A 21,847-nucleotide genomic window follows, 5' to 3' on the forward strand; every position below is an offset into this window, starting at 1 on the left:
AATTTTGAGTGAGAACACAAAGGTCTTGCAGCCAAAACTTTGTCGGAAGTGACAGAATGCCCTGCTGCAATAAATGAGGTTTTCTCCCCGCCTGTCAAATACTCATTTGCATCTCCCACTGGCTGCTGGCTGAAACAGGTCTGTTGCAACAGGGAGTGTTTCCCACAGCACGGGAAACACGCTGAGGATCCTTCAAAATTGCACCCTGGCCAAAATGTCAACTCAATCAGGTTTGTCAAGTACTTTAACTATGTGTGCAAATATATAAATCATCATCCCACTGGCTTTATTTGCTGGTGGGACTCCCGCATTCGGGAGGTGCGTACGCACTAGGGAACCCGGAAGTCGGTGGGTTGAAGCCGGGTTCCGAACCCACTCCATATTTCTACGAATTTAGGAGCCTTCATGCCCCCAATCCGCCAACCAAAAATCAGCCCCCCAGTCACAAAAACAATGAGTCAAACACACATCAGTCACAAACACACCCACGGTCACAAAAACACCCAGTCACAAACACACCAATGCACAAACACACCCACAGTCACAAAAACACCCAGTCACAAACACACCAATGCACAAACACACCCACAGTCACATAAACACCCAGTCACAAACGCACACACTGTCACAAATACATTTTCAGTCACGAACACACTCAGTCACAAACACACCCACAGTCACATAAACACCCAGTGAAAAAAACATCCAGTCACAGACACACCCAGTCACAATCACACCTACGGTCACAAAAACACCCACAGTCACATTAACACCCAGTTACAAACACATCCAGTCACAAACAAGCACGAAGTCACAAACACACAGTGTCATAAACAACCCACAGTCACAAAAGCACCCAGTCACAAACACACCCACAGTCACAAAAGCACCCAGTCACTAAAACGCCCAGTCACAAACACACCCAGTGACAAACACACCCAGTGACACACAGCCAGACACAAGCACACGCACAGTCACAAAAACACCCACAGTCACAAACGCATCCAGTCACAAACAGACCCAGACAGAAAAACACCCAATCACAAAAACACCGTCACAAACTCACCCAGTCAAAAAACACCCACAGTCACAAACACAACAGCCATAAATATACCCAGTGACAAAAGCACCCAGTGACAAAAGCACCCAGTCACAAACAAACACACCCAGTCACAAAAACAGCCAGTCACATAAATACCCAAAACAAACCCAGTCACAAACACAACCAGTCACAAAAACACCCAGATACAAACACACCCTGTCACAAAAATACCCACAGTCACAAAAGCACCCAGTCACAAACACACCCAGTCACAAAAACACCCAGTCACAAAAACCTCCACTTAGTCACAAACACGCTCACACTGACAGTCATAAATAAATACATGCACAACCACTAACACACTCAAAAGTAACAGAAAAACGAACTGTTGAATTGCTTCAGTGATTATTTTATCATCTAAAGACTCTCATTTATAGATATACAGTGAGACAATTCTGACAAATCACTGATTTTCACATTGCACCAAAGTGGACACTAGTTGCTTCTACACTGAGGTCAGTGTGGTGTGGGATCTTCTTGACTCCGGCCTCAGCCAATCCCACGTTTACCCTGGGTTCTGTCTGATGGATGAAACCCCTGTGTCGGGATGTCCGGACACCCCACCAATCCCAACATAAAAGCAGCTATAGAGGTAAGTGTGTGTGAGATACAGGCTTCAGCTGTGTTTAGAAATTGCTGAAGACAAATGACACTTGTTAATCTTTAAGACATTCTTGTCATTAATATTCATTAACAATATTAATCCATATTCACTGAGATTTCAGAATAAGTCATTCAGTGCTACTGCATCACCTGATGTTACCGAACTCCTAAACAAGGAGCACACAAGTCATCAATGACTCCATGGCTTTACAAAGACAGACACCAAATCTCGGCTGAAGAGGTTGTCTTCAGCTCCTCAAGGCTCAGAACCACATGCTCACAGTTTTGCCCCCCTACAATTCCAGTTGTTCTCTTTTTAGGGGCAGGTTGTTGTAGTTTTTGTATATTCACGCTGTTCACTTGGAGAGCAGTGTGAAGTAGTGGAAGGTTCCACATGCTGATTAACAGTCTGACAGGCCGTGAAGTGAATGTTCCTTCTATTGGCCATAAACAACTCTAGACCAGCCTATAGGGGGGTTACTCTTATCCAGCAGGAGGGTTTTATGGGCTCCCACAACCCAAATGATGACGAGGGGGCGCCCACACCCACCGGACACGAGTATCCCGCGGGATATCAACCCGGTCTCCGCTCCCCGGGACTGTCTGGAGCTCCGGTCTCTGCTCCCCGGGACTGTCTGGAGATCCGGTCTCCGCTCCCCGGGACTGTCTGGAGCTCCGGTCTCCGCTCCCCGGGACTGTCTGGAGCTCCGGTCTCCGCTCCTCGGGACTGTCTGGAGCTCCCGTCTCCACTCCCCGGGACTGTCTGGAGATCCGGTCTCCGCTCCCCGGACTGTCTGGAGCTCCGGTCTCCACTCCCCGGGACTGTCTGGAGATCCGGTCTCCGCTCCCCGGACTGTCTGGAGCTCCCGTCTCCACTCCCCGGGACTGTCTGGAGCTCCGGTCTCCGCTCCCCGGACTGTCTGGAGCTCCCGTCTCCACTCCCCGGGACTGTCTGGAGCTCCGGTCTCCACTCCCCGGGACTGTCTGGAGCTCCGGTCTCCGCTCCCCGGGACTGTCTGGAGCTCCGGTCTCCACTCCCCGGACTGTCTGGAGCTCCGGTCTCCGCTCCCCGGGACCGTCTGGAGCTCCGGTCTCACCTCCCCGGGATTGTCTGGAGCTCCGGTCTCCGCTCCCCGGGACTGTCTGGAGGTCCGGTCTCCGCTCCCCGGGACTGTCTGGAGCTCCGGTCTCCGCTCCCCGGGATTGTCTGGAGCTCCGGTCTCCGCTCCCCGGGACTGTCTGGAGCTCCGGTCTCCGCTCCCCGGGAGTGTCTGGAGCTCCGGTCTCCGCTCCCCGGGATTGTCTGGAGCTCCGGTCTCCACTCCCCGGGATTGTCTGGAGCTCCGGTCTCCGCTCCCCGGGACTGTCTGGAGGTCCGGTCTCCGCTCCCTGGGACTGTCTGGAGGTCCGGTCTCCGCTCCCCGGGACTGTCTGGAGCTCCGGTCTCCGCTCCCCGGGATTGTCTGGAGCTCCGGTCTCCGCTCCCCGGGATTGTCTGGAGCTCCGGTCTCCGCTCCCCGGGACTGTCTGGAGCTCCGGTCTCACCTCCCCGGGACTGTCTGGAGCTCCGGTCTCACCTCCCCGGGACTGTCTGGAGCTCCGGTCTCACCTCCCCGGGACTGTCTGGAGCTCCGGTCTCCGCTCCCCGGGACTGTCTGGAGCTCCGGTCTCAACGCCCCGGGACTGTCTGGAGCTCCGGTCTCACCTCCCCGGGATTGTCTGGAGCTCCGGTCTCCGCTCCCCGGGACTGTCTGGAGCTCCAGTCTCCAGTCCCCGGGCCTGTCTGGAGCTCCGGTCTCCGCTCCCCGGGACTGTCTGGAGCTCCGGTCTCCAGTCCCCGGGCCTGTCTGGAGCTCCGGTCTCCGCTCCCCAGGACTGTCTGGAGCTCCGGTCTCCGCTCCCCGGGACTGTCTGGAGCTCCGGTCTCACCTCCCCGGGACTGTCTGGAGCTCCGGTCTCCGCTCCCCGGGACTGTCTGGAGCTCCGGTCTCCACTCCCCGGGACTGTCTGGAGCTCCGGTCTCCCCTCCCCGGGACTGTCTGGAGCTCCGGTCTCCCCTCCCCGGGACTGTCTGGAGCTCCGGTCTCACCTCCCCGGGACTGTCTGGAGCTCCGGTCTCCACTCCCCGGGACTGTCTGGAGCTCCGGTCTCCAGACCCCGGGACTGTCTGGAGCTCCGGTCTCCCCTCCCCGGGACTGTCTGGAGGTCCGGTCTCCGCTCCCTGGGACTGTCTGGAGCTCCGGTCTCACCTCCCCGGGATTGTCTGGAGCTCCGGTCTCCGCTCCCCGGGACTGTCTGGAGATTCGGTCTCCGCTCCCCGGGACTGTCTGGAGATCCGGTCTCCGCTCCTCGGGACTGTCTGGAGCTCCGGTCTCCGCTCCCCGGGACTGTCTGGAGTGGGAATCGGATCCTGCCCCTCCTGACTCAGAGGTGGGGAATGTTACCACGGAACCACTTTAGCTCCTGTAAGGGCAGGTAGGGAGGATTAACATTAAAAAGTTCATAAAACTGTACGACAGCTAAAGGGAATACCGCAGTATCTCTGGCAGTGCTGTTCACATGGGTTGGACTGGTTTGCCTCCAATTCTGCAATCAGCTGATATGCCAAAATATGAAAACGTAAAATGAGTTGCTGAATTCAGAGGCACACAGTGATGAGAGAATAAACTAAGTCTTCACATCATGAGTGAGACTGAACTTTCATGTCGCTTCAGCATCACTATAACTATCAAAGGCTCATTATGTTAATGAGAAACTCTCAGCACCAGGATATCATTCACGCATGACAGAGCATAATATCTCAAACATGGCTTATTCCTCCTTTGGTCAATGTTTCCATCCTTTTGTTTGAACCGCGAGTGCTGATACCATGATTCAGAGCAGTGTCATCAATAATATACAGGCGTAGAAATTCCAGCAGACTTCTCCCCATCTCCCGCTGCATATTCGGTGGAAAATCCAGACAAACTGTACCCTAGTCAGCAACATGGGGTGCGGGGGTTACTGAGTGACAGTGTGAGGGAGCTGGATTAACATCAGTAGAGACACAGTCAGTAACACAGGGTGCTGGGGGGGAGGGGTTAAACAGTGACAGTGTGAGGGAGCTGGATTAACATCAGTAGAGATACAGTCAGTAACACAGGATGCTGCGGGGAGGGGTTACTGAGTGACAGTGTGAGGGAGCTGGATTAACATCAGTAGAGATACAGTCAGTAACACAGGCCACTGGGGGAGGGGTTACTGAGTGACAGTGTGAGGGAGAGGGATTAACATCAGTAGAGATACAGTCAGTAACACAGGGCACTGGGGGAGAGGGGTTACTGAGTGACAATGTGAGGGAGAGGGATTAACATCATTAGAGATACAGTCAGTAACACAGGGCACTGGGGGAGAGGGGTTACTGAGTGACAGTGTGAGGGAGCTGGATTAACATCAGTAGAGATACAGTCAGTAACACAGGGCACTGGGGGAGAGGGGTTACTGAGTGACAGTGTGAGGGAGCTGGATTAACATCAGTAGAGATACAGACAGTATGACTGTTGTAATGGTTTGGAGATAGAGAAATGTGCCTAAGTGGATAACTCTTTCAGAGTGCCAATGTTAGGTGCGATGGGCCTCCTTCTGTGCTGTAAAGCTCTGATATTCTATCGGGTGCTGGCTGACAGCAGTTGCAACTGGGCGGTGGGAGTGAGTTGATTAACATATACTGGTGATGCTGACAAATTTTGCAACATTGGTTTCAGTGACCTGAGCAAACCAGTAACTAAGAAGGTGCTGTCAGTCATTCACTGTGCTCAAAAATGCATTGAGAGAAATGGTAGGTACAAACAGACAAGTCAGTGTTGCTGAACAATCTGCGTAACTGTCTCCTTTCCCCCCTCCGGCTTTCTCCTCTCCCTTCTCTCCTGAAGCTGGGAATTCGTGTGCTGAGCTGTAATTCTGAGACCCTCGGCCCCAGCGGCCGTTCTTCGTGACTGAGCGGGTACAGTGAGCGTCGCCAGGCCTCTTGACCACGATGAGCACTGGGCTCTCGATGGACACCCGCGTATATTCCAGTCTGGAGTGCCTAGATCGCTGATTTTTCGGGCTGCCCGCTGTTTTCCGGGGGGTTGGCACATATGACACACGTCAAACGCAGGTGTGCAAAGTGAGGACGAGGAGGTCCGCTTGACACTTCTAGGCTTCTTCACATCTTCCCCAGCACAGGAACCAACTGCTTGATGAACAGTCCAATCAGGTGAATCAAGATCAGGCACAAAACAATGACATTTATTAAGAAGCTGGCTCTCAGCAAGGTCGCTGGCAATGTGCAGGGATTGGAATCTGAGAAATCCTCCTCGTTCAACTGACTTTGTTTTGTTCTCTGGATTGGGCGAGGCTGGCAAAGGCACATTTTTTCTCTGTTCTCCTTAGAGCAGATAAGGTTAAGGGGAGATTTAATAGAGATGTTCAAAATTATGAGTGGTTTTGATACAATAAATGAAGAGAAACTGTTCCACTGGCAGGAGGGTTGGTAACCAGAGGACACAGATTTAAGGTAATTGGTAAAAGAGCCAGAACAGAGATGATTTTTACGCAGCGAGTTGTGATGATCTGGAATTCACTGCCTGAAAGGGCGGTGGAAGCAGATTCAATAACAACTTTCAAAACGGAATTGGATAAACACTTTAAGGGAAAAAATTTGCAGGGCTATGGGGAAAGAGCAGGGGGGGGGGAGTGGGAATAATTGGATAGCTCTTTCAAAGATCCAGCACAGGCACGATGGGCCGAATGGCCTCCTTCTTTGTTGTTTGATTCTATGATTGATTGCCTGTCCTTAGTTGCTCTGAGAAGGTTGGCCGTAACAATCGTTTGTACCGGAAGATCTTGAGGCCAGATGTACTCTCAGCTGAGTAGGGATTGATCCTGGGACCTGCCTGATCGGAGCAGCTCAGTACCACACTGGGTGGCACATTCACCCTCTGAGCCAACAGGGGTATTATTTCACTTTTAAAATGGATCCTGGTGTGAGACTCCGTCAGTAACTCGTTGATGATGCAGTTTCTTTTTTAAAAACATTATTTTCAAACAACAGTAATTTAGACAAACAAGTGAAAAGAGAGAAGGAATTATCTCTTTCCCGAACTATTGCCCGATTATTGACAATCATCGATCATGATTAACAAATTTTATCCTCTCTTATTGAGCTGCTCCCACTGCCTGAGTTATCACAGATCCTCACAGCCCCTTGTTGTAAAAGACACTCTTGCCGGATGTTGCTGACTTGATCTCTGTTTCTAGTTTCGAAGTTTCAATCTACCAAAGAGAAAATGAAAGGTGTCAGGATGCAACAGTGTCACTTTAATTGTCGTTTGCTAGTTTCTCATCTCCTCTCCTTAATGCACCAACACTTGCTGGGGGATAGGTTTGACGTGCCCTCTGATACCTCAGCAAGTGGCCTTTCTTCAGGGCTTGCAGAGCGAGCATCAGCAGGATAGTTGGCTGTGAAGGCCATCGTAATCGAGCCCAAACCTGTCCCCATTTGAGGACTACATGTGTGTGCTTTCAAGCAGGAGTCACAGCGTACAAATCTGGAGCAGGAACACTGCCTGAATATCTGCTTCCTACCCAGGGATACTGAGCTAATATTAGTACCCCAACCTTCGTCGCCATAGAACCATTCAGGTTTACATAACAGAAAACGGCTTTTCAGGCCAATGTAACTGTGCTGGCCCCTTAATAGAGCAATCCCAAACTAATTCCACTGCCCCCGTTCCCTCCCCAGAGCCCTGTAATAATCCTAAACTAATCCCATTGCCTGCTCTCACCCCATAGCCCTGTATCAAGCCCAAACTAATCCCACTGTCCCACTCTCTCCCCATAGCCCTGTATCAATCCCAAACTAATCCCACTGCCCCACTCTCTCCCCATAGCCCTGTATCAATCCCAAACTAATCCCACTGCCCCACTCTCTCCCCATAGTCCTGTATCAATCCCAAACTAATCCCACTGCCCCACTCTCACCCAATAGCCCTGTATCAATCCCAAACTAATCCCACTGTCCCACTCTCTCCCCATAGCCCTGTATCAATCCCAAACTAATCCCACTGCCCCACTCTCTCCCCATAGCCCTGTATCAATCCAAAACTAATCCCACTGCCCCACTCTCTCCCCATAACCCTGTATCAATCCCAAACTAATCCCACTGCCCCACTCTCTCCCCATAACCCTGTATCAATCCCAAACTAATCCCACTGCCCCACTCTCTCCCCATAGCCCTGTATCAATCCCAAACTAATCCCACTGCCCCACTCTCTCCCCATAGCCCTGTATCAATCCCAAACTAATCCCACTGCCCCGCTCTCACCCAATAGCCCTCTAGCATTTTAATTGATTTTTCTCTTTTGCTGCCTTTTCCCTCCAGTCCCTTCCTCTCCTGATGACAATGGCAGTTGAAACCCTCATCCGTACCTTGTTACCTCCAGACTCGATTATTCCAATGTTCTCCTGGCTGGCCTCCTCTGCTCAATCCTCCATAAACTTCAGCTCATCCAAAGCTCTATCAACCCGTATCATTTCCAAATTGCCAATCACCCGTTATGTCTGCGCTCTCTCTGATCTCCGATATCCTCGCTCCCTTAACTTGCTGATTCTCTTTCTCTCCTTTCGCCGATATCCTCTTTTCCTTTACTTGTTGATTCTCTCTCTCTCTCTGATCTCCGACATCCTCGTTCCCTTTACTTGTTGATTTTCTCTCTCTTTTCGCCGATATCCTCTTTCCCTTTACTTGTTGATACTCTTGGCGAATAACTCGGGCAGTAGATAGGGCTTTAAACTAAAAAAGGGGGGGGAGGGGTGAGGTGAGGGGAAATTTAGAAATCTAATCAGAACACAAGGCAATGGAGCAAACAATGTTTTGATTTGGGTAAAGATAAGCAGAGTGTGACAGGAAGGGACAGGGAGTTTAACGGGAATAGTGCATCAGCAAATAAGGTCAAAGCAGGGAAAAAAGGTAAAAAGGTAAAATTGAAGGCTCTTTATCTGAATGCACGGAGCATTCGTAACTCGCCAAGGCTTCTTCGACAGCACCTCCCAAACCCACGATCTCTACCACCTAGAAGGACAAGGGCAGCAGGCACATGGGAACAACACCACCTGCACGTTTCCCTCCAAGTCACACACCATCCCGACTTGGAAATATATCGCCGTTCCTTCATCGTCGCTGGGTCAAAATCCTGGAACTCCCTTCCTAACAGCACTGTGGGAGAACCTTCACCACACGGACTGCAGTGGTTCAAGAAGGCGGCTCACCACCATCTTCTCAAGGGCGATTAGGGATGGGCAATAAATGCCGGCCTCGCCAGCGACGCCCACATCCCATGAACGAATAAAAAAAAGACAAATTAGTTACACAAATAGAGACAAATGGGTTTGATCTGATAGCCATTGCAGAGACATGGTTGCAAGGTGACCAAGGTTGGGAACTAAATATTCCAGGGACTTGACATTTCGAAAAGACAGACAGAATGGAAAAGGAGGTGGGTTAGCCCTGATAATAAAGGATGACATAAGGACAGTGGTGAGAAAGGATCTGGGCTCAGAAGATCAGGAAGTAGAATCAGTATGGGTGGAAATTAGAAATAACAAGGGGCAGAAAACACTGGTGGGAGTAGTTTATAGGCCCCCTACTAGTAACTATACCATTGGACAGAGTATTAATCAAGAAATAATAGGAGCTTGTAACACAGGTAATGCAATAATCATGGGGGACTTTAATTTATATATAGACTGGACAAATCAAATTGGCAAAGGTAGTCTGGAGGACGAATTCATGGAATGTATTCAAGACAGTTTCCGAGAACAATACGTCATGAAGCCAACCAGGGAACAGGCTATTTTAGATCTTGTATCGTGTAATGAGACTGGGTTAATTGGTAATCTCACAGTAAAGGATCCCCTGGGGAAGAGTGATCATAATATGATAGAATTTCACATAGAGTTTGTTACAGAGTAAGTCAGAAACTAGAGCCTTGAACTTAAATAAAGCCAATTACATAGGTATGAGGAGCGAGTTGTCAAAGGTAGATTGGGAAATTAGATTAAAGAGTATGACGGTAGATAAACAATGGCAAACATTTAAAGAAATATTTCAATATTCTCAACGAATATACATTCCATTGAGAAATAAAAACTCCACGGGAAAAGTGATTCATCCGTGGCTAACTAAAGAAGTTAAGGATAGTATTAGATTAAAAGAAGAGGCCTATAATGTTGCCCAGAAGAGTAGTAAGCCTGAGGATTGGGAGGGTTTTAGAAACCAGCAAAGGATGACCAGAAAATTGATAAAAAGGGAGAAAATAGAATATAAAAGTAAACTAGCAAGAAATATAAAAACAGATTGTAAGATCTTCTACAAGTATGTATCATAGAATCATAGAAGTTACAACATGGAAACAGGCCCTTCGGCCCAACATGTCCATGTCGCCCAGTATATACCACTAAGCTAGTCCCAATTTCCTGCACTTGGCCCATATCCCTCCATACCCATCTTACCCATGTAACTGTCCAAATGCTTTTTAAAAGACAAAATTGTACCCGCCTCCACTACTGCCTCTGGCAGCTCGTTCCAGACACTCACCACCCTTTGAGTGAAAAAATTGCCCCTCTGGACCCTTTTGTATCTCTCCCCTCTCACCTTAAATCTATGCCCCCTCGTTATAGACTCCCCTACCTTTGGGAAAAGATTTTGACTATCGACCTTATCTATGCCCCTCATTATTTTATAGACTTCTATAAGATCACCCCTAAACCTCCTACTCTCCAGGGAAAAAAGTCTCAGTCTATCCAACCTCTCCCTATAAGTCAAACCATCAAGTCCCGGTAGCATCCTAGTAAATCTTTTCTGCACTCTTTCTAGTTTAATAATATCCTTTCTATAATAGGGTGATCAGAACTGTACACAGTATTCCAAGTGTGGCCTCACCAATGCCCTGTACAACTTCAACAAGACATCCCAACTCCTGCATTCAATGTTCTGACCAATGAAACCAAGCATGCCGAATGCCTTCTTCACCACCCTATCCACCTGTGACTCCACTTTCAAGGAGCTATGAACCTGTACTCCTAGATCTCTTTGTTCTATAACTCTCCCCAACGCCCTACCATTAACGGAGTAGGTCCTGGCCCGATTCGATCCACCAAAATGCATCACCTCACATTTATCTAAATTAAACTCCATCTGCCATTCATCGGCCCACTGGCCCAATTTATCAAGATCCCGTTGCAATCCTAGATAACCTTCTTCACTGTCCACAATGCCACCAATCTTGGTGACATCTGCAAACTTACTAACCATGCCTCCTAAATTCTCATCCAAATCATTAATATAAATAACAAATAACAGCGGACCCAGCACCGATCCCTGAGGCACACCGCTGGTCACAGGCATCCAGTTTGAAAAACAACCCTCTACAACCACCCTCTGTCTTCTGTCGTCAAGCCAATTTTGTATCCAATTGGCTACCTCACCTTGGATCCCATGAGATTTAACCTTATGTAACAACCTACCATGTGGTACCTTGTCAAAGGCTTTGCTGAAGTCCATGTAGACCACGTCTACTGCACAGCCCTCATCTATCTTCTTGGTTACCCCTTCAAAAGACTCAATCAAATTCGTGAGACATGATTTTCCTCTCACAAAACCATGCTGACTGTTCCTAATTAGTCCCTGCCCCTCCAAATGCCTGTAGATCCTGTCCCTCAGAATACCCTCTAACAACTTACCCACTACAGATGTCAGGCTCACCGGTCTGTAGTTCCCAGGCTTTTCCCTGCCGCCCTTCTTAAACAAAGGCACAACATTTGCTACCCTCCAATCTTCAGGCACCTCACCTGTAGCGGTGGATGATTCAAATATCTCTGCTGGGGGACCCGCAATTTCCTCCCTCACCTCCCATAACGTCCTGGGATACATTTCATCAGGTCCCGGAGATTTATCTACCTTGATGCGCGTTAAGACTTCCAGCACCTCCCTCTCTGTAATATGTACACTCCTCAAGACATCACTATTTATTTCCCCAAGTTCCCTAACATCCATGCCTTTCTCAACCGTAAATACCGATGTGAAATATTCATTCAGGATCTCACCCATCTCTTGTGGTTCCGCACATAGATGACCTTGTTGATCCTTAAGAGGCCCTACTCTCTCCCTAGTTACTCTTTTGCCCTTTATGTATTTGTAGAAGCTCTTTGGATTCTCCTTTGCCTTATCTGCCAAAGCAATCTCATGTCCCCTTTTTGCCCTCCTGATTTCTCTCTTAACTCTACTCCGGCAATCTCTATACTCTTCAAGGGATGTAAAAAGGAAGAGAGTAGCAAAAGTAAATGTTGGTCCCTTAAAGGCTGAGACAGGAAAAATTATAATGAGGAATAAGGAAATGGCAGAGACGTTAAACAAATATTTTGTATCTGTCTTCGCAGTAGAAGACACAAAAAGCATACCAAAAATCGTGGGGAACCAAGGGGCTAATGAGAGTTAGGAACTTAAAGTAATTAATGTCAGTCGAGAAAAAGAACTGGAGAAACTAATGGGACTAAAAGCGGATAAATTCCCTGGACCTGATGACCTACATCCGAGGGCTCTAAAAGTGGTGGCTGCTGAGATAGTGGATGCATTGGTTGTGATCTTCCAAAATTCCCTAGATTTTAGAACAGTCCCAGTGGATTGGAAGGTAGCAAATGTAATCCCGCTATTCAAGAAAGGAGGGAGAGAGAAAACAGGGAACTATAGGCCAGTTGGCCTGACATCGGTCGTTGGGAAAATGCTGGAATCCATTATTAAGGACGTGGTAACAGGGCACTTAGAAAATTATAATATGATTAGGCTGAGTCAACATGGTTTTATGAAAGGGAAATTGTGTTTGACAAATTTATTAGTTTTTTGAGGATGTAACTAGCAGGGTAGATAAAGGGAACCGGTGGCTGTCGTATATTTGGATTTTCAAAAGGCATTCGATAAGGTGCCACATAAGAGGTTGTTACACAAGGTAAGGGCTCGTGCGGTTGGGGATAATACATTAGCATGGATAGAGGATTGGGTAACAGACAGAAAACAGAGAGTAGGGATAAATGGGTCATTTTCAGGTTGGCAGGCGGTAACTCGTGGGATGCCGCAAGGATCAGTGCTTGGGCCTCAGCTGTTTACAATCTATATTAATGACTGAGATGAAGGGACCAAGTGTAATGTATCCAAGTTTGCTGACGATACAAAGGTAGGTGGGAAAGTAAGCTGTGAGGAGGACACAAAGGGCTCAATTTTAAAACTGAGCCAGGAAAGGGGTGGGAGGGGGTCAATTTGAGGTCGGGATACCCATTAGTACGGGTTTCCCAGAGGTCCTTACGATTTTGACGTAAGGACGTCTTTTATATTTTTTGTGGGTTTCCCGTCCGACTGACCGGCCTGATTGACAGGCTGGTCTGAGTCAGATGGAAGACCAGCCGGGGAGAGGACATCTTCAGGTAAGGCTGCAGGTAAGTCTTTGTTTGTATGGATGGGATGGGGGCACGGGGGGCATGGGAGCATGAGTGGGCAGGGGGCACGGATGGGCATAGGTTGGCACAGAGATGTGGGGAATGGGATCAGGGGTCAGTCACAGGGGGCGGGTGTCGGGATCGAGGGTCATCGCGGGGGTCCGCGATCGTTGAGGGGGAGGATCGGAGGATCGGCGTCGGGGGGGGGGGAGGATCGGCATGGGAGGTTTGGAGTGGGGGGGGGGGGGGAGGATCGGGGTTGGGGGATCGGAGTGGGGGGCAGGATCGGGGGAGGGGGTCTGCGATCGGGGGAGGGGGGTCCGCGATCATTGTGGGGTCGGTGCAGGTAGGATCATTGGGCCTGGGGGGAAGCACTCCTGCTCCTCCGGGCCCACAAGCTGTGCTAGGCACCTACCTGTTAGTCTTGGGCCTTCTTGCCTCCTTTCACGAGGAGTAAAACAGAAGGCCCGGGAATTCTGGCTCCCTGGGGTTGAAATTGGAAGTCCAGAAAAATGGAGGCCTGAAGCCTCCTTGAAAGATTTTAAGGCCCAACCCACCTCCTAGGAGTGGGTTGGTCGCCTGCCTATCTTCCTGCCCCGGTGAAAACCAGAAACAGGCGGGTTGGAGGCAGGTCTGAAATGGTGGCAATTTTCAGTGCCCCCCCCCGCCCACAACCCACCAGTTTTTCACTTTTAAAATTGAGCCCAAAGAGTTTGCAAAGGGTTAAGTGAGTGGGCGACAAGATGGCAGATGCAATGTGGGGAAATATGAGGTTATTCACTATGGTAGAAAGAATAGAAAAACAGAATATTTTTTAAATGGTGAGAAGCTATTAAATGTTGGTGTTCAGAGAGATTTGGGTGTTCTCGTACAAGAAAGACAGAAAGTTAGAGACCTCACCTGGAGTACTGTGTACAGTTTTGGTATCTTTATCTAAGGAAGGATATATTTGCCTTACAGGCAGTGCAACAAAGGTTCACTAGATTGATTCCTGGGATGAGAGGGTTGTCCTATGAGGAGAGGTTGAGTAGAATGGGCCAATACTGTCTGGAGTTTAGAAGAATGAGAGATGATCTCATTGAAACATATAAGATTCTGAGAGGGCTTGACAGAGTAGATGCTGAGAGGCTGTTTCTGCTGGTTGGAGAGTCTAGAACTAGAGGACATAGTCTCAGGATAAGGGGTCACCATTTAAGACTGAGATGAGGAGGAATTTCTTCACTCAGAGGGTTGTGAATCTTTGGAATTCTCTACTCCAGAGGGCTATGGAGTATATTCAAGGCAGAGACGGAAAACATTTTTGGACTCTAGGGGAATCAAGGGATATGGGGATTGGGCGGGAAAGTGGAGTTGAGGTCGAAGATCAGCCATGATCTGATTGAATGGCGGAGCAGGCTCGAGGGGCCGTATGGCCTACTCCTGCTTCTATTTCCTATGTTCTTATGTTCTCACTTTCTCTTTCCACCGATATTCTCTTTCCCTTTATTTGTTGATTCTCTCTCTCTTTTCGCCGATATCCTCTTTCCCTTTATTTGTTGATTCTCTCTCTCTTTTCGCCGATATTCTCTTTCCCTTTATTTGTTGATCCTCTCTCTCTCTCTCTTTTCACCGATATTCTCTTTCCCTTTATTTGTTGATCCTCTCTCTCTCTCTTTTCACCGATATTCTCTTTCCCTTTATTTGTTGATCCTCTCTCTCTCTTTTCACCGATATCCTCTCCCTTTATTTGCTGATTCTCTCTCTCTCTTTTCGCCGATATCCTCTTTCCCTTTATTTGTTGATCCTCTCTCTCTCTCTTTTCACCGATATTCTCTTTCCCTTTATTTGCTGATTCTCTCTCTCTCTTTTCGCCAATATTCTCTTTCCCTTTATTTGTTGATCCTCTCTCTCTCTTTTCACCGATATCCTCTTTCCCTTTATTTGTTGATCCTCTCTCTCTCTTTTCACCGATATTCTCTTTCCCTTTATTTGTTGATTCTCTCTCTCTTTTCACCGATATTCTCTTTCCCTTTATTTGTTGATCCTCTCTCTCTTTTCACCGATATCCTCTTTCCCTTTATTTGTTGATCCTCTCTCTCTCTCTTTTCACCGATATTCTCTTTCCCTTTATTTGCTGATTCTCTCTCTCTCTTTTCGCCGATATTCTCTTTCCCTTTATTTGTTGATCCTCTCTCTCTCTTTTCACCGATATTCTCTTTCCCTTTATTTGTTGATCCTCTCTCTCTCTTTTCGCCGATATTCTCTTTCCCTTTATTTGTTGATCCTCTCTCTCTCTTTTCGCCGATATCCTCTTTCCCTTTATTTGTTGATCCTCTCTCTCTCTTTTCACCGATATCCTCTTTCCCTTTATTTGTTGATTCTCTCTCTCTTTTCGCCGATATCTTCCTTCCCTTTATTTGTTGATTCTCTCTCTCTTTTCACCGATATCCTCTTTCCCTTTATTTGTTGATCCTCTCTCTCTCTTTTCACCGATATCCTCTTTCCCTTTATTTGCTGATTCTCTCTCTCTCTTTTCACCGATATCCTCTTTCCCTTTATTTGTTGATTCTCTCTCTCTCTTTTCACCGATATCCTCTTTCCCTTTATTTGTTGATTCTCTCTCTTTTCACCGATATTCTCTTTCCCTTTATTAGCTGATTCTCTCTCTCTCTTTTCGCCAATATCATCTTTCCCTTTATTTGCTGATCCTCTCTCTCTCTTTTCGCCGATATCCTCTTTCCCTTTATTTGTTGATTCTCTCTCTCTCTCTTTTCACCGATATCCTCTTTCCCTTTATTTGTTGATTCTCTCTCTTTTCACCGATATTCTCTTTCCCTTTATTTGCTGATTCTCCCTCTCTCTTTTCGCCGATATCATCTTTCCCTTTATATGCTGATCCTCTCTCTCTCTTTTCACCGATATCCTCTTTCCCTTTATTTGCTGATCCTCTCTCTCTCTTTTCGCCGATATCCTCTTTCCCTTTATTTGTTGATTCTCTCTCTCTTTTCACCGATATTCTCTTTCCCTTTATTTGCTGATTCTCTCTCTCTCTTTTCGCCAATATCCTCTTTCCCTTTATTTGCTGATCCTCTCTCTCTCTTTTCGCCGATATCCTCTTTCCCTTTATTTGCTGATCCTCTCCCTCTCCTCGCCGATATTCTCATTAGAATAAAATCATAGAATGGTTACAGCACAGGAGGCGGCCATTTGGCCCATCGAGCCCTAGTGGCTCTTTATAAGAGCAGTCCAGTTAGTCCCATTCCCCCACTCTTTCCCCGTAGCCGTACAATTTTTTTCCCTTCAAGTATTTATCCAATTCCTTTTTGAAAGCCATGATTGAATCTGCTTCTACCACCCTTTCAGGCAGCGTATTCCAGATCATAACTACTCGCTGCGTAAAAAAGTTTTTCCACGTCGCCTTTGGTTCTTTTGCCAATCACCTTAAAACTCGCCGATATTCTCTCTCCCTCTGTTCGCTGATATCCTGTTTCCGTTCGTGATTCTCTCCTCTTCTTGCCGACATGCTCTCGGTTTTATTTTGCTTGCCTGTCCTCTATCTGCCTCTTGCAGTTCCTTCTGTCTTGCTTTGCCTGCTGTTTCTCTCATGCATTGCCTGCTGCTTTTCCTTGCCCCTTCCTTTCTGCCTGTTTCTCCTTCTCATTTTGAACTTTTCAGCCTAGAAATTACTGTGGTGATAATAGTGAGCAAACATTTAACATGCTGGTATGACATTCTTGTATCCGTTATTGTAATGCTAGCCATAACCCGGAATTTTAAGAAGGATACTGCCTCCACTAAAACTGTGGGCAAAGAGTTGCCATACCATTGTGTTAAACATTTCTCCACTATTATTAGGAACAGTAATTTCTAGACTTTTATTAATTTTTCAATAAAAATATGTAAAGCATGTTTCAGAAATAAAATGTGTCATTAGTTCCAACAACAAGTTGCATTTATATAGCGCCTTTAACATAGTAAAATGTCCCAAGGTACTTCACAGGAGCGATTATCAAAAACCGAGCCACATAAGGAGATATTAGGACAGGTGACCAAAAGCTTGGTGAAAAAGATAGGTTTTAAGGAGCATCTTAAGGAGGAGAGAGAGGTGCGGAGAGGTTTAGGGAGGGAATTCCAGAGCTTGGGGTCCAGGCAGCTGAAGGCACGGCAGCCAATGGTGGAGCGATTAAAATCAGGGATGCGCAAGAGGCAAGAATTGGAGGAGCGCAGAGATCTCGGGGGTGGGGGGGGGGGGGCGGTTGTAGGGCTGGAGGAGGTGACAGAGATAGGGAGGGGCGAGGCCATGGAGGGATTTGGACATGAGGATGAGAATTTGAAAATCTAAGCGTTGCCGGACCGGGGGCCAATGTGGGTCAGCGAGCACAGGGAATGATGGGTGAACGAGTCTAAGATACCATATTTAAACAGTGAGCAAATCTGACTGGACCTAACACACTTGACTTTGCTATTGCTGTGTTATCTGGTGGGGTCCATCTGTTTTACTGATGATTCTTCACTGAAAAGAAATACAGCTACTTTCCTTTCTGGCTGAGGATGTAATCACTCTGGTATGACAATTCCCCCGCTGAGCTCTCGGAACGAGGTGTGAGTCGCTGCTGTTTCTGCTTTTGTCTTCTCTCTCTCTCCCGCTCTCTCTCTCACTCTCATACACACACTCATTGTCACGTGGAATGTTTTAGTCACCGTGTTTTAACAGATTAGCATCGAGAGCCTACATAACATAAACCCAAACCACCTCCGTTAACATTACATCATTTTAAACCTGCCGCACTTCCTCTTGACAACTCTGCCAAAATCTTTAGGAACTTGCTCAATGATCTGAGGCAGAGTGGGACAAAATCTACCTTAACCTGAAACTGAACGAAGGAACTTCAAACGATACCAATTACCAACCCACGCCATATAGAAGAGTCAAACTTGAGTTTGTTAGCTGTGGCTCAGCGGTAGCGCTCTCGCCTCTGAGTTAGAAGGTTGTTGGTTCACCAGGTCACCGGGGAGAACTCCCCTGCTCTTCTTCGAAATAGTGCCATGGGATCTTTTACATCCACCCAAGAGGGCAGACGGGGCCTCGGCTTAGCATCTCATCCAAAGGATGGCCTTCTGACAGTGCAGCACTCCCTCAGTAGTGTACTGGAGTGTCAGCCTAGATTACAGGTTCAAGTCTCTGAAGTGGGACTTGAACCCACAACGTTGTGACTCAGAGGTGAGAGTGCTACCCACTGAGCCACGGCTGACACTTCCAGGATGAAAGCTGTTGGATTGTTGTAAAAACCGAACTGGTTCATTAATGTCCTTCAGGGAAGGGAACCTGCCGTCCTTACCCGGTGTGGGCTACACGTGACTCCAGTCCCACACTACTCTTAATGCCTTCTAAAATCATGCAGTTGTAAAAATAATTGCGAGAATTCAAAAGAATGTGGCAAAAGAGCGTGAGGGGAGATGAGGAGACATATTTTTACGCAGTGAGTTGTAATAATCTGGAATGCACTGCCTGAAAGGGTGCTGGAAGCAGATTCAATAATAACTTTCTGAGCTGCATCATTCTATGATTCTATGATAGAATTTGGCCCAAAACCATCCTCGAAAGGCAACAAATCAACGCTTGTCTGCATCGGCCACGTCCTGAGAACAAATAATAAAAAACAGGTGTGCATTTGCAAAGATGTTTATGCAGCCTCAGCTGGGGCAGTGCGACTGTACGAGCAATTCAGCTTTCTTTCGATCTCGGTTAATCGTGGCATTTTCAAGATGAAAGTCTGTCAGGCGCGGTACCTGATTACTTTGTTTATATTTGTATTGTGAATCACATTTATCATCAGGCACTCAGTCAAATGGAAACTAGCTCTGGGTTAATTTGGGATGATACCAGAACTGAGAGGTTGTAACTAAAAGAAAAGAGTGAACAGGCTGGGTTCTTTTCTCTGGTAAAGTGAAGGTTGAGGGGTGACCTGATAGAGGTCTTTAAAATTATGAAGGGGTTTGATAGGGTAGACGGAGAGAAGATGTTTCCACTTGTCGAAGAATCCAAAACTAGGGGCCATGAATATAAGATAATCACTAATAAATCCAACAAGGAATTCATAAGAAACTTCTTTACCCAGAAAGTGGTTATAACGTGGAACTTGTTACCACATGGAGTAGTTGAGGCGAATAGCATAGATACATTTAAGAGGAAGCTAGATAAGTACATGAGGAAGAAAGGAATAGAAGGATATGCTGATAGGGTTAGATGAAGTAGGGAGGGAGGATACTCGTGTGAAGCATAAACACCGGCATAGACCAGTTGGGCCGAATGGCCTGTTTCTGTGCTGTAAAGTCTGTGTAATTCTATGTAATGAGCTCACAACATCCCAAAGTGTTTTACAGCCAATTAAGCATTTTTTGAAGTACAGTCACTGTTGTAATGTAGGAATCGTGGCAGCTAATTTGCGCATTGCAAGGTCCCACAAACAGCATTGAGATAATGACCAGATAATCTATTTTTAGTGATGTTGGTTGACCGACAAATGTTGGCCAGGACACCGGGAGAATTCCCCTGCTTTTTTTCAAATAGTGCCATGGGATCTTTTACATCCACATGGGAGGTTAGGTGGGCCTTGGTTTAATGTTTCATCTGAATGATGGATGAGGCAATGTCTAACCTAATGTCCCACTCAGTCCCAGAGTGTGAAAGGACAGTGTCTGACCTACTGTCTCACCCAGTCCCAGTGTGAAAGCAGTGTCTGACTTACTGTCCCACCCAGTCCCAGAGTGTGAAAGGACAGTGTCTGACCTACTGTCTCACCCAGTCCCAGTTTGAAAGCACAGTGTCTGACCTACTCTCTCACCCAGTCCCAGTGTGAAAGCACAGTGTCTGACCCACTGTCCCACCCAGTCCCAGTGTGAAAGGACAGTGTCTGACCCACTGTCCCACCCAGTCCCAGTGTGAAAGGACAGTGTCTGACCTACTGTCCCACCCAGTCCCAGTGTGAAAGGACAGTGTCTGACCTACTGTCCCACCCAGTCCCAGTGTGAAAGCACAGTGTCTGACCTACTGTCCCACCCAGTCCCAGTGTGAAAGGACAGTGTCTGATCTACTGTCCCACCCAGTCCCAGTGTGAAAGCACAGTGTCTGACCTACTGTCCCAACCAGTCCCAGAGTGAAAGCACAGTGTCTGACCTACTGTCCCAACCAGTCCCAGAGTGAAAGGACAGTGTCTGACTGACTGTCCCACCCAGTCCCAGTGTGAAAGCACAGTGTCTGACCCACTGTCCCACCCAGTCCCAGTGTGAAAGGACAGTGTCTGATCTACTGTCCCACCCAGTCCCAGTGTGAAAGGACAGTGTCTGACCTACTCTCTCACCCAGTCCCAGTGTGAAAGGACAGTGTCTGACCCACTGTCCCACCCAGTCCCAGTGTGAAAGGACAGTGTCTGACCTACTGTCCCACCCAGTCCCAGTGTGAAAGCACAGTGTCTGACCTACTGTCCCACCCAGTCCCAGTGTGAAAGCACAGTGTCTAACCCACTGTCCCACCCAGTCCCAGTGTGAAAGCACAGTGTCTGACCCACTGTCCCACCCAGTCCCAGTGTATGAAAGAACAATTCCTAACAAACTGTACCACCCAGTCCATCAGTTGCGGAGCTGAAAGAAGAATGTTCCTACATTACAACGGTGACTGCACTTCAAAAGTTTGTCAATGGCTATAAAGCGCTTTGGGAGGTCCTGAGGTCGTGAAAGGTGCTATAGAAATGCAAGTCTTTCTTTTTTACTGCAGAACCCAGTGTTCCCAAGTCACAGTAATTAATAAAAAATCTGGTGCTAGTTACTGATGCAATGTTTATTTGCCTCCACCACAGCATGCCACATTGTCCCCTCTCCATTTATTTTTAGCCCAGTGTGGCACTGACACACAAAAAACCCGTGACACTCACACCTTTGTTTTACTTTCACCTTTTGTGAAGGAAAGTCTTAAGTCGAAGTGTAATAATAAGAAGCTGATCTTGTACTGAGGCACGGCCCTGCTGCATTATGGGAAACAACACCTCATTTGCTCAAACTGCACATATGTCTCATTTTTGCACCATATGGCACTCCAAGCTATTTACAGTAATAATTAATTCTTAATCAGCATTTAACCTCTGTAAAATGTTTTAGAGATCTAATCACCTTCTAGATAGCACTAATGACAGAAAAAAAGTATAAACACAGTCAGAGAGGAAATATACAAAGAGACTGTGCTGGGATATTGAAGGATCATTAAATTCTACTTTTTAAATGACATTTTTTGTAAATTTTGTTCACATCAAGGTGAAGGATTGCTGGGGAATGGGACACATTCCATTTCGGGAATTTAGCCGATGTGTTATGTGCTCCCTGGTCAATCTGAATCGTCGCTCCCATTCTCTCAGGCAGCAGGTGCTGGTAATGGAGAATGGCCACACCAGAGCCACTGGGAGAGGAGGAGGGTGTGGGCTGGTACTTGGGATGGGGGGAATCCCCTTTTGCTACACAGACAGTGGGGGGGTGGGAGGGGTCCACACCCCTAGGGTCTACACGCCTTTCTCCGCCACATCCCCAGGCCACGGGAGGCTTCTCCTCTTTGCCAGATTTTCCATGCCTCCCTCCCCTCCCCCGCTATTCTGCTGTAACCATTTA

The 21,847-nt window shown here is 47.5% G+C and overlaps 1 protein-coding gene across 1 annotated transcript in view; it reads right to left on the reverse strand.

The window, feature by feature from the left end:
• Positions 1-1,430: 1,430 nt before the first annotated feature.
• The window catches only part of LOC137312708 (sideroflexin-5-like), a 187,535-nt gene continuing 167,118 nt past the window's right edge, over positions 1,431-21,847 (reverse strand). The window contains exon 14 of the mRNA XM_067979205.1: positions 1,431-7,000. Within this exon, the coding sequence (XP_067835306.1) occupies positions 6,923-7,000 (78 nt within the window). The 3' untranslated portion in view covers positions 1,431-6,922. The remainder of the gene's footprint in view (positions 7,001-21,847) is intronic.

The sequence above is a fragment of the Heptranchias perlo genome, chromosome 1 (genome assembly GCF_035084215.1).
Source record: "Heptranchias perlo isolate sHepPer1 chromosome 1, sHepPer1.hap1, whole genome shotgun sequence".
NCBI lineage: Eukaryota > Metazoa > Chordata > Chondrichthyes > Hexanchiformes > Hexanchidae > Heptranchias > Heptranchias perlo.